At 41.7% G+C, this 13,652-nt stretch overlaps 2 protein-coding genes across 5 annotated transcripts in view; one reads left to right on the forward strand and one right to left on the reverse strand.

Annotated features, from left to right (window-relative positions):
• The window catches only part of LOC122564681 (zinc finger protein 239-like), a 41,370-nt gene extending 38,310 nt beyond the window's left edge, over window positions 1-3,060 (forward strand). For all 4 annotated transcript variants that reach the window (XM_043719766.1, XM_043719769.1, XM_043719767.1 and 1 more), the window contains one exon: window positions 1,506-3,060. In XM_043719766.1, the coding sequence (XP_043575701.1) occupies window positions 1,632-2,786 (1,155 nt within the window). In that variant the 5' untranslated portion in view covers window positions 1,506-1,631 and the 3' untranslated portion in view covers window positions 2,787-3,060. The remainder of the gene's footprint in view (window positions 1-1,505) is intronic.
• Window positions 3,061-7,718: 4,658 nt separating this feature from the next.
• LOC122564684 (gastrula zinc finger protein XlCGF7.1-like) overlaps window positions 7,719-13,652 on the reverse strand; it is a 28,913-nt gene continuing 22,979 nt past the window's right edge. The window contains exon 3 of the mRNA XM_043719782.1: window positions 7,719-7,793. The gene's annotated coding sequence lies outside the window, so the exon portion shown is untranslated. The remainder of the gene's footprint in view (window positions 7,794-13,652) is intronic.

Consider the following 13,652-nt stretch of genomic DNA (forward strand, 5'->3'; position numbering starts at 1 on the left):
TTGTTTCTATTTTAGATTTCCATCAATTTGTTTAATCTGTTAGTCATAGAGTTATACAGCACGGAAACAGACCCTTCAGTCTAACTCATCCATCTCGACCAGTTAACCTAAACTGATCCAGTCCCATTTGCAAGTGTTTGGCCCATATTCCTCTGAAAACTTCCTATTCATGTACCCATCCAGATGCCTTTTAAATATTGTAATTGTACCTGCCTCCACCATTACCTTGTTCTATACATGCACCACCTTCTGCATGAAAACATTCCCCCCTCAGGTCCTTTTTAAATCTTTCCCCTATCTCATTAAACCAATGCCCTCAAACTTGCGACAAAAAGACCTTAGCTATTCATCCTATCCATGCTCCTGCATAAAGTAACCCTTCAGCTTCCGACACTCCAGGGGGAAAAAAAACCCATCCTATTCAGCCTCTCCCTTTAACTCAAACCTCCAATCTTAGCAATAACCTTGTAGATGTTTTTGGAAACCTTTCAAGTTTAACAGCATAAATTTAGAGAGATGTACAGTCTGGAAACAGACCCTTCAGTTCAACTCTTCCATGCAGACCATTAAACACCGTATTCTAAAAGTGGCCCAACCAATTTCCTGTATAGCTGCAACATAGTGTCCCAACTCCTTTACTCAGTACACTGACCAATAACAGCGAGAGTACCAAACGCCGCTTTCACTATCCTGTCTGCCTGCAATTCTACTTTCACAGAACTATGAACCCCGACTCCAAGGTCTTTGTTCTGCAACACTTGCCAGGAACTTACCTTTAAGTGTATAAGTCCTACCCTGATAACATCTTTCTGAAATCAGGGAGACGAGAATTGAGCACTGTATTCTAAAATTGGCCTCACCAATGTTCTGTAGAGCCACAATGTGACGTCCCAATTCATATACTCAATCATAGAGTCCCTTCAGTGTGGAAACAGGCTATTGAGCTTATGAGTTCACACCAACCGTCTGAAGAGTATCCTGTCCCTTCAACCCTGCATTTTCCACAGCTAATGCACCTCACATGCACATTTTTGGACAGCGAAAGGAAACCAGTGAACACCTGGAGGCAACCCATGCAGACACTGAGAACGTGCAAACTCCACACCGAGACTGGAATCAAACCCAAGTCTCTTTATTGATCAATAAAGGCAAGTGTGCCAAGTGCCACCATCAGCGCCCGCTTTACCTGAATCTCCCCTTCCCAGGAACTCTGCACTTGTTCTTAGTGCTTTGGAGGGATTGGGGAATATGGGGAGAAAGCAGGAAAAGGATTGATTTGTAAATCTATAAAACACCTCTCCTTCATGTATGTCACTCCCACATCTATCTCTTTCTGTAGTTTGGTGCAAATACTTACTGGTTCCCTTCCCTGAAGGGCATTTATGAACTACTTCTGTTTTAATGATAATCCAACAGTTTCCCAAAGTGTCATCTCCAGATTAATTTCTTTGTTTCACAACCTGTTCTTCTGGTTTCTCCTAAAATGTTTTTCTTTTGGTTGAAAGGTTGATTTGTAACAAAGTTTAAAAACACACAGATCTCAGGATTCTGAACATTGAAGAAAAAACCCATCACACTGGGAGAAACACTTACTGTCTGTGTGTGAAAGATTCTGTGAAGATTCATCTGACATGCCCAAACGCCAGCGCAGTCAGACCGCGAAGACATTGTGGAAATGTGGGGATTGTGGGAAGGAATTTCTTTATCCATCCCAGCTGAAAATGCACCAACGCAGTCACACTGGGGAAAAGCCATTCACCTGCTCTCATTGTGGAATGAGATTCACTCAGTCATCCCATCTGCAGATGCACCAACGAGTCCACACTGGGGAGAGACCATTCACCTGCTCCCAGTGTGGGAAAGGATTCAGTCAGTCATCCAACCTGCTGAAACACCAGCAGATTCACACTGAGGAGAGACAATTCACCTGTTCTGAATGTGGAAAAGGATTCACTCAATCATCTAAATTGCCAGAACATCAGGGAGTTCATACTGGAGAGAAACCATTCACCTGTTCTGCTTGTGGGAAGGGAGTTACTCAGTCTTCCAGCCTGCAGATACACCAGCCAGTTCACACTGGGGAGAAACCGTTCATTTGCTCAGTGTGTGGGAAGGGATTTACTCGGTCATCCAACCTGCTGATACATCAGCGAGTTCACACTGGGGAGAGACCATTCATTTGCTCCGTATGTGGGAAGGGATTCACTCGGTCATTCAACCTGCAGATACATCAGCGAGCTCACACTGAAGAGAGACCGTTCGTTTGCTCTGTGTGTGGGAAGGGATTCATTCGGTCATCCAACCTGCTGATACACCAACGGGTTCACACTGGGGAAAGACCATTCACTTGTTCCGTCTGTGGGAAAGGATTAACTCAGTCCTCCCACTTGCAGATACACCAGCGAGTCCACACTGGGGAAAGACCATTCATCTGTTCACTGTGTGGGAAAGGATTCAGTCAATTATCCAACCTGCGGACACATCAGCGAATTCACACTGGGGAGAGACCATTCACCTGTTCTGAATGTGGAAAAGGATTTATTCGCTCATCTGAGCGACTGGAACACCAGGGAGTTCACACTGGAGAGAAACCATTCACTTGCTCACTGTGTGGGAAAGGATTCACTCAGTTATCCAAGCTGCAGAGTCACCAGCGAGTTCATACTGGGGAGAGACCATTCACCTGCTCTGATTGTGGAAAGGCGTTTACCCAATCATCCAACCTGCGGAGACACCAACGAATTCACACTGGGGCAAAACATTCATTTGATCAACCTACGTGCTGATAGTGTTCGCTCTGGGGAGAGACATTCATTCATCAGTGTGAGAAGGGATGCACTCTGTCATCCAAACAGTGAAATGACACTGGGTTCATCCTGTTCACCTACTCGTGTTTGTGTAAATGGATTTGCTATTTGCAAATACACCAAGAATCACAGGTGAAGGGTTTTGCTTGTCCTGACACCAAGGAATGTACCTTGGTCATTGGGCTGTTTGTGTTTGTTATTAAACCCAGCTCTGTTCAAAGTACAGATGTTGTCGGTAAAATATTGATACAATTGTGTAGAAAGCTTAGAAAATGATCACAATGTCACAGTACACATTTACCCTGGTTAAAGACTGTGTCCACCTGAATATTGTTTGTAAAGTGATTTTGTGGTTCATCAAGACTGCTTAAACTGTCAGTGAATTTGATGCTGTCATAGTCTATATCAAGAAAACGTGTTTGATTTAGTAAATACCACAGTTTAGTGTCCTATTTGGGATAAAAATAATACAAATCAGCTTTTCATTAAAAATATGCTGCAACAAGTCAGTGTCATTGAGTGCCTTAGACATACCTCCAGAGTGAGGTATAGACAGTAATGCTGGAACTTTAGGTACAAGTGGGAAGGGCTGCCCATATTGGAAAGAGACAAAACGGAATCCAAACAGATTAAAATAGAATTAAAAGCCCACATCGTATTTAAGTGAAACAGTGCCTTTGACTTAAGGTTATTCTGAAGCAAAAGCATTGTCTGAATAGTTACAAGGAATGATGATGGAGACAGCCTTGATAAGGAAATATTCAAAGCTAACCATTTTGAAGATTTGTAACAAAAACCAATGGAATAATGCAGTTGTGGCTTGTTAATTAATGTTTTGATATTTTAAAATTTCTTTTAGCTGCAAGTAATTTAATTCCAGTCTCATTAATGAAATGTCCCATTTGGTGAACAGTGTAAGGTTATCTCACAGAAATTAGCTGTTTCTTTCAAACTATTTACAATGTTCAGATATAGATTTGAATTAAAGATTATTCAAATAATCATAGATTTCAACATAACTGTAAAACTTTATAATAAAAGCTGTAAGGGAAAACATTACAGATGCCTGGCATACCTTGTCTTATTAGCTAAAGAGTTTTGGATTTTGAACTGGATTAAAATTAGCTCAAAAAGCTGGGACTTGTGAAAGCTGAAAATCAAAAATCAACACAGCTTGAACTGATAATCAGCCTTTATTGGCTATTACTGTATGCAGTTGACTAAAACTTGAGAGAAAGCGATACTAATTATTCCCAATTTCTAAGGTTTTGCACTTACTGAGAGAAAGGTAGTTTTTTTATACTTAATTTCTGACAGCTACTGATATGTTTTATCTCTAGATGTTCGTCACTCGTTAGGCTAGTACATTGAATTTTGATCTGTTATCGTATTAACTTTCCAAAATATTGTGTTACACATGTCATTCCATAACCTTGTTTTGCATATGAATGTCTTTTTTTTGGGGCTGAAGTTAGCTTATATCGATAGAACGGCTCTGCACATAATTAATTTCTGATGAGGGTTGCTAAGGTTAGAGAATTTATGTAAATTCAGCCTGTCATGTCTGCTAAGGCTATCAATGCTTCTGAACTTTATTATAGTCTGTAACATATATTTTATTGTAACCTGGAGTTGGCCAATTTTTCCATCAGGCAACTTAACTGTCTCTCACAATTCCACACTAACAGTAAAAGTAATTATAAAACTTTATAATAAAAATTTCCATATGCGTGGTAGAATTTGATAAAGATAGGAAGTGGAATACAAACAGTAGAATTCAAGCACTCCTTGGAGATAAGCAAGTCAGGGTCATGTCCAAAGGAGAACAGTCAGTAACTTCTGAATACAACATAGAAAGGTCCCAATAACAATTAGGCATCATGAAAACCAAGGTTTGTCTATAGGCACATCCATCGTTGATCAAGTGTTTCATAGGATTGGTTGTGTAAAGAATGGGGGATGGCACAATAAACATGGTATATGTGATCACTGTAACACAATGTTTAAAAATACTGTTTATCACTGTAAAAATCTGTGTATTGTTGATCTCTCTTCCGATCTGAGCTGTAGATTGAGAGAACAATTGGGTCCTCATGTTGAAGCCAGATTCAGGGAAGGTCTTGTGGCCCTCTCCCTGCTTTAACCAATTGTTGCTTGAAGAAGAATAAAGTCTGCATGTGCCTGAATCCTGTTTGCTTCCTGAGTCTCTGTTGTGGTGGAGGGTTAAGCTCCTACAGAGACTGACTGTACATGATACTCTAGGAATGGTATCAGCAAGACATCCTATACTTGAATCCTCTCGCTGTGAAGGCCAACATACCATTTACCTTATTCACCCCCTCCTGCTCCTGCATGCTAACTTTCCATGACTGGTGTACAGGGACACCCAGCTCACATTACACCTCCTCCTTACCCAATCTCACCATTCAGACAATCTAATTTTCTGTTTCTCTTCACAAAGTGGATAAACATGTGTTTCCATTATAATTCACCTGCCATGCATTTGCCCACTTAATCAATTTGTCCCAATCAGACACTAGCATCTCTGCATCCTCCTCATAACTCACCACCCCCACCCCAGCTTTGTCATCTAGAATTTGAAGATTTTTACATCTGCTTCCTCTCAGTCATTGTTATATATTGTGAATAGCTGGGGCCCAAGCATTGATACCTGTCATTACTCACTGCAATTCAGAAAAAGTCTTGTTCATTCCTACACTTTCTTTCCAGGCTGACCACCAGTTTTCTATCATGTCAGTACAGTGCCCCCAATCCATGTGCTTTAATTTTGCATGCTAACCCCTTTTAATTTTAATTTCATATAAGACGTGGGACCTTTATCAAAAGCCTTCCAAAGGTCGCAGTAAACCACATTCACTCGCTCCCCCAATAAGCTCTACTGGAGAAATCTCAAAACATTGCAGTAGACTGGTTAAGCATGAATTCCCTTTTGTCAATCCACGCTGTGTCTAATACCTGCACTGTATTCCAACTGTTGTGCTATTAAATCTTTTATGATAGCAGAAATGGGGAAAATGCAGGAATCTGTCAGGCTAACCGGCCTATCATCCTGTTGCTGTCTACCTCTTTTTAAAAAAATAGCGAGGTTCCATAGCTGCCCTTTGATTCATGGGAACTGTTGGAGAGTCTACAGACTCTTGAAAGATGACCACAAATACATCACTACTTCCATGGCAACTTCCCAAGTACCCAGGTAAGAGTACATCCATTTTTGAGTGCAAAGAAACTCCCCTATAGAGAGAAAGAAGGATAATTGGAACAGCACATTCAGAGTTTATTCAAATAGTATCTTCAAGCTAGACATTCGTACTTTATTCCCTAATATGCATCATTTAAGTTATGAGTTATGGGTACGGGTTACAGCAGTTCAGTCTGAGGGTAGAAGTTGAGTTGTTGAATGGAGATTGGTCTGTGATCCAGGAAGTGGAGTTTCTAGAGGAGAAGCTGAGCAGCTACACTGCCACCACAGGTGAAATAATGTACCTCTAAGGGGACTAGAGTGAACTCCATCCATTCCACAATCTTGATGATCAGAAGAGGGAGGGACTCCACCCTGTTGTGACTGGGCTTGACTTTGGAGAAGTTTTCCAATACACCTTATTTCATGGTACAGTTTCTTCATCCAATTGCTCTTTGAAAGTTATTGTTGAATTTGCTTCCATTTCACTTTCTGCTCATGGTTTCTGGGTTACAAAAGCTTGCTATATAAAATATTGCTTTTATTTAGAAGTTTGCACCCCGCTAGCAAATCTCCTGTACTTTCTCTGTACTAAACAGAGCAGTGTGACATTACCCAAACAGAATTAAATTCTCAAATCCCTGAAACTATCCTAATCAATTTCTTCTGTATCCTCATCAGAGTCTTGGCGTCTTTTCTCATGACCAGAAAATAATTAAAATTGCCAACAATGAATTGTAGTCAGCCTTTTATAGAAATGTATTTCGAAACTGCTGGACAAATAAAATGTGCTTTGCTTGTAGTTTGACCAATCGAATCACATCTGGAACGCAGTGCCTTACGCCCCTTTGAATAAGGTAAAAGAGTCTAGGCTATCTCCTGAAAATGTTTTCAGGGCATTTGGTCTGGTCCATAACAAATGTCTTCACCTTGCCTTAACATTTCCGAAGATGTGCAAATACTGCCAGATCTTCATGATCCTGCAGCGGCTTTGATTATGATGTCATTTATTTTCAGTTCAATCATCAAACCGCCTGATTGAAAAAGCCTACAATACATAGAACACACTGGAACCATTTTAACCACTCGGCTCAGGCTCAAATACTCAACATTCAGTTCCCTGGAGTTGGAAACTAGCTCCAACAAAACAAACATAATTGAACAAACGGCGTACAAAATGGTAACCTAGGCTGAGCTCAATTTGTCTTGATCTGAAAAAAAAACATCATAATTTCTTAGCAGGATTGCTGGAGAAGTGCCAGTTCACTGTTTCATATCAACATTCACATGAACTCTCATCTTTGTAGTTTTATCTTAAAGTGATCCCAATTTCTGGGAGAGAAGTGAAGATAACATTTCAGGCCTGTGCTTTTCCACCACAATGGAAAAGTGTTCAAAATCTAACAGGCTTTGCACAGGTTAAAAGGAAAGTGAGTGGGTGGAGGAGAGTGGAGCAGGAAATGGGATACATTCTCCACATCAGTTTGACCATAAACATCACTGGGGAAAACAATTATGCAGCAGATCTCACAATCCTTCTTTGCAGAAATCTGTATCCAAATACACAGATTCTCAATAAATTTCCTTTGGAGCAATGACCCTTCAGATGATAAAGAATAATTTGTAAATATGAGTCGCATGCAATTTATAAATGATCTCAACATATCGTGTCACAGGGTATTCATTCTAGATAGAGCAAGTCATTGTAATAGTAAACCAAAACAAAAGAACTGTGGAGTGCTGCAAACCAGTGACAAAAGCAGTAGTTGCTGGGAAAGCGGCAGTACCTGTGAAGAGAAATCAGAGTTAATGTTTTGGATCTGGTGACCCTTCCTGAGACCCTTCCTAAACCTGATTTTCTGTCTCCTAAAATCTTATGATATTCTAAATTCCACCTGGTTGTTTAACAATTGTTTGCTAGTAACACTGGAATTTAATTAGTGCTCAATTATAGCTGCTGTAAAAATGTTAAAAGGTTAAAGTGTGAAATCGTTTGAACAAGAGTCACTGAACCTGAAATGTTAACTCTGATTTCTCTCCACAGATGCTGCTGGACCTGCTGAGCTTCACCAGAAACTCCTGTTTTTATTAAACTAATGGTCTCTGTCATCGTTTTAATTTTGTGAATTTAAAGAAAACCATTACAATGGGCATTGTCAGGAGATGGTGCATGGTGCAGCACCAGTGATTGGAAAAGTTAAACTGCTGAGCACTGCCTAGGTCTAGTATACTAGCCGAGTGGCTAAGACATTGCTCTAGAAATCCCAAGTGGTTTCTCTGAACAGCTGTGACTCTGACTCACCACTCCATCCTCCAAGCCTCAGATCCAATGTAGTAACAATTTTTCTTTCATTTGCTTCCTCTCGATTGGAAGACGTTGGGCATTTCACAAAAGGTTTTGTGGATGTTCAGTAACTGAAATGGAGACCTAGGTTACTTCTCGAGTGAAGCAGTTGAGTTTGGATTTGCTAAAGCGACTGTTTAAACAGACACAATGGGAAACAATTGTTCCCCAGCTCTCTGTGAATAGTCGCTGTGTATCCCTGTGAGAATATGCACCAGCCCCAGTCCTGTAAAATCAATCTGTGCCCAGGGAGTGATAAGACAGGGTCAACAGAAAAAGTATTTTTCTAAAAAAAAAAGCCACAGTGTAAGTGCAGCAAACGCAAAGTGCATAAGAAAGTACAGCCTGGGAGATTGTTCAGAACATCAAGAGAAATCGAGATAAAGCACTTTCTAAAAAAATTAAACTCCTACCTCCAGAAGCGACCATTCTGCTTTTGATTTGGAGATGCCGGTGTTGGACTGGGATGTACAAAGTTAAAAATCACACAACACCAGGTTATAGTCCAACAGGTTTAATTGGAAGCACACTGGCTTTCGGAGTGCCGCTCCTTCAGCAGGTGGTTGGATATTTGAAGATAGGAGGTGCCCTTATTGAATATCCCAGGATGAGAAAGGGGTGATGCTGAGAGGTTGATTCCCCTGGTGGGAGAATCCAGAACCAGGGGCATGGCTTCAGAGTAAGGAGTCTCCCATCAAAGGCAGGGAAGAGGGGGAATTCCTTCCTTTGCAGGGTCATGAGGCTGTGGGAACTGTCTTCCCCAGACAGCAGTGGAGATTGAGTCATTGAAAGGATCCCTGGCTATATCTGACAGTTTGTGATAGACCATGGAGTCAGTGTTATGGGGGCTTCAACCACCTGTTGAAGGAGCAGCGCTCCAAAAGCTAGTGTGCTTCCAATTAAACCTGTTAGACTATAACCTGGTGTTGTGTCATTTTTAACATTCTGCTTTTGCACTGATCCACTCACTTCCCTGAATCCCAGCCCTGAATCTCAGCCTACATGCTGGAGATGAGCTGCTAGGACTCTCTCCTCTGAGAGAGAAACATATGGCCTGAATCTTCCTGTGTTGTCTTATATCACAAGCTGCACAGTCTGCCCTTCCCTGAGTTGGGAGCTTTTCTCTGTTCTTGCAACGGGATACCTTGGGAAAATGTCAAACGGATTTTCCCCAGGCAATATTCCGGCCCCATGGTGGTCCTGCATTAAAGACCCACCACTTTAGGGCAGTATTCAGTCTAGTTAAGGTCAGATTTTTATCATTTATATTTTTAAGAACAATATTTTGGACACTTGACAAACTGAAAATATATTTAGAGCTGAAAATGTGTTGCTGGAAAAGCGCAGCAGGTCAGGCAGCATCCAAGGAACAGGAGAATCGACGTTTCGGGCATAAGCCCTTCTTCAGGAAAATATATTTAACTCTTTTATAACAGTTCTGTAACTGAGCAAGTTAAATTTCAATATTACCCACAAACAACAGTTAAACAACCAGATGGAGTGTAGAGTGTCACAGATTTTAGAGAATAGTAAATCAGTTTTAAGCCACTCAGCTCCTCATTCCAGCCCCACCAGTCCATGGGATCAATGTAGCCTTAACATCAGTTTCCCAATAGCCCCCATAACCACTGACTCCATGGTCTATCACAAACTGTCAGATATAGCCAGGGATCCTTTCAATGACTCAATCTCCACTGCTCTCTGGGGAAGAGAGTTCCCACAGCCTCATAACCCTGCAAGGGGAGGAATTCCACCCCCCACTCCCTTCCCTGCCTTTGATTGAGACTCCCTAGTCTGAAGCCATGCCCCTTGTTCTGGATTCTCCCACCAGGGGAAACAACCTCTCAGCATCACCCATTTCTCAACCTCTCAGAATCCTAGGACATTCAATAAGGGCAGCTCCTATCTTCAAATATCCAATGGAATTACATTCAAAACATACTGGACTCTTCCCCACCTTCCCCATCCCAGGATTGAGCCATAGAAACCTCTGTAAACTACCATCCACAAAACCTTTTGTGAAACCTCTTTACAGTGCAAGGGCAGCTCGCCCATCCCAAAGCAGAAACCAAACTGTACCCAGCTCTCCATTCACAGTTACAGCAATGCCTTGTCCATAAAACCTTCCATATGCTCCAACACTCCTCACCATTCCCCTCCCACTCTCACACACACAACAAAGGCCAACATTCCATGTACCCTCCCAAACAGCCACTGCACCCACTAACATGAACTAAGACCCAAGTACCAGAAGAAACAGCTCCAGTCCACCTCATCTGGTCCTGCCAAATACTCTATGACTCTGTAAATACTGACACACTGCCAGAATGCCCTGTAAAGACTGACACATTCCCCCGGGATCCCCAGTAAATACTAACATATTCCTGGGATTCCCTGTAAATACGGATGTACTGCCTGTGGCCCCCAGTAAATATTGGCATTCCCGACATTCCCTATACATATTGAAATGCTTGCCATGGCCCCTGTTGTAATGGACCTGACAAAACCCCTCAGAATATATCAAGCATATAGTCAAAACCCTAAGTTTTTTTATTTAAAGGTAAGTGGATTCCAGGTGCAATTTATTTCGTCCAGCTACTAGGCGTCATGCAAAACTTTTTTTATCCTCACATGACAATTAAATCTAAAAAAAAGAGACTTAACTGTAACTGTATTGAAACAAATGGAATAATCTATGATTTAACTGCTATTCCCTAACTGTTCCAATTTAGTAGCATTCCATAAACACCCTTGGCAAAGGCCAATAGAAAGGAAAACTTGAAAACTTGAAGCTAGCAGTAAAGGGACAACACAAGCTTTTGCAACAGCAAAGACAGCTTGGTCTTCTTCCAAAATTCCAGCTTCACCAACTGAAAGCAAAACCTGGAAACCCTGAGCCTATGAATCTGACTCTGCCCACTTGTCCTTCTTTTGTCTGCTTCTTTTTAAAACAAAACCCAAACCAGTTAAATCGCTTTGTATGGAGCAAACAACTCATCCCCAGGTTTGCAAAACTTGCTTTCAAGAGAAACAGGAAGAACAAATCCCTCTGAAAGGCACACTTCATCACACAGTATGTAAGTCAGCAAGCAAGATGAATTAGAAGCAAAAGTAGAATACTTAGCCACTCAAGCTTGTGTTACCACAACTATGACTATGGCTGGTCATTGAATTCAGTCATCTGATCTGGCTGTCTCCCTGTACATGTGCTGCCTTTAGCCTTAAGAACTCTCGGAGAAAGTGAGGACTGCAGATGCTGGAGATCAGAGCTGAAAATGTGTTGCTGGAAAAGCGCAGCAGGTCAGGCAGCATCCAGGGAACAGGAAATCGACATTTCGGGCATGAGCTCTTCTTCAGGAAGGAGGGCTCATGCCTGAAACGTCGATTCTCCTGCTCCTTGGATGCTGCCTGACCTGCTGCGCTATTCTAGCAACACATTTTCAGCCCTTAAGAACTCTAGCAAACTTCTCCTTGGAAACATTCAATGGTTTGGCGTCATCCGCTTTCTGTCACAGTGAATTTCACAGCTCATCACTCTCCAGGTAAAGAAATTTCGCCTCACCTCAGCCCTACATAGTCTACCCTGTATGTGAATTCAAGTTCCAAGTCCTCCAGTTATTAGGAAATTTATTCTTACAGTTATCCTGTCTAGACCTTACAGTTATCCTTTAAAAATGTATAGACTTCTGTGAGGTTCCCCTATCCTTTGTCTGAACTTCAGTGAATACACCCCTTATTGCTTCAGTATCTTTTCATATGTTATCTCTCTATCCTGGGAATAACTTCTCCTATTTCTGAACACTCTTCCTCCAATAAAGGAGACAAAACTACACATAATACTCAGGGGTGGTCTCAACAAGGTCCTGTACAATTTCAGCAAAACATCCCTGTTCCTGCACCTCAATCATCTCACCATGAAGGTGAACATACCATTTGCCTTCTTCACCCCTGACTGACTCTGCCTGCTACCCTCAGGGATCAGTATACAGGGACAGCCAGCTCTGACTGAAACCCCCCTTTTCCCAACCTAGGATCATCCAGTCAAGAAACTACTTCCTGCATTTGCTCCCAAAGTGGACAAACTCACATTTAACCCCATTGCACTTCATCTGCCATGCATTTACCCCTCCAAGACCCACTGTAAAAACTGACAATCCCGGAGACCCACTGTAAACACTGTCAAAATCCCCCAGTGACACACTGTAAATACTGGCATTCCACAGGGACCCACTGTAAATACAAATAAACTTCCCATGGATGTACTGCAAATACTGAATCACTTCCCAGTATCCTCATCTCCCCTCCTTCCACCTCTCCCAAACATTCCTGATGAAGAGCTTATGCCCGGAATGTCGACTCTCCTGCTCCTCTGATCCTGACTGACTGGCTGTGCCTTTCCAGCGCCACACTTTTCATCTCTGACTCTCCAGCATCTGCAGTCTTCACTTTCTTCCATACTGGTAGCAGGTCATTTATCTGTTCAGAGTATGGGAAAGGATTTACTCAGTCATCACATCTGCAGAAACATGAGTGAATTCACAAGTGAATAGATCTGCTGTTAATGTTAGACAGCACCATCTAAGCTCTCAAGAATTTCACTTGTAAATGCAGAGAAATGTGCCCCACAAAACGAAATACCTTTCCTGCACAACTCCTTTAGCCTCTTGTTGGCATCTTTGCTTTTCTAACTTGTGCCAATTTGCACATGACTCCAGAAATAATCCAGAGATTAATCCATTGAGGTCATGCTCTGTAATCATGTTTCTAATTCTTGCTATTCACCAAACAGAATCTTTTGCTGATGTTGTTGGTCCCCATATAGATGATAATAGCTGAATCCACCCCACTCCACTCCAACATCCTTTGAAGCTGGTTCAAGATTTTCCTTACCTTGTAAGAATGAAAAAAAAACCCATCATGCCTCCTGTCCTTGACCACTGGCCAAATTTGAAGGACTTAACCTGCAGTGTATGACTCCCTCCTGAAATAATACATCCAGGTGAATCCTCCCCCTCTGAAAAGTGATGCAGTGTTTGGAGCTCAGAATCAGCCTATTAACTGAATCGGAGTTCTTGAAGCAAACAGCACTTGCAACAGTTGTGATCAACATAAACCACGATGGGGCCCACATCATACAGGGACAACATATCACCTAGCACTTAATTTCAAAATTATTTCATGAGCTTTAACATTTCATCTTTACATTTCCAGCTAGACTTTGGTTTTTAACCTGTGAAATACTTCTCCAATTTATCTACAATCTGAAAGTAACTTAGAGCAGGTACTCATATTAGATGTTACT

This window comes from Chiloscyllium plagiosum, chromosome 30 (genome assembly GCF_004010195.1).
Source record: "Chiloscyllium plagiosum isolate BGI_BamShark_2017 chromosome 30, ASM401019v2, whole genome shotgun sequence".
NCBI classification, from domain to species: domain Eukaryota; kingdom Metazoa; phylum Chordata; class Chondrichthyes; order Orectolobiformes; family Hemiscylliidae; genus Chiloscyllium; species Chiloscyllium plagiosum.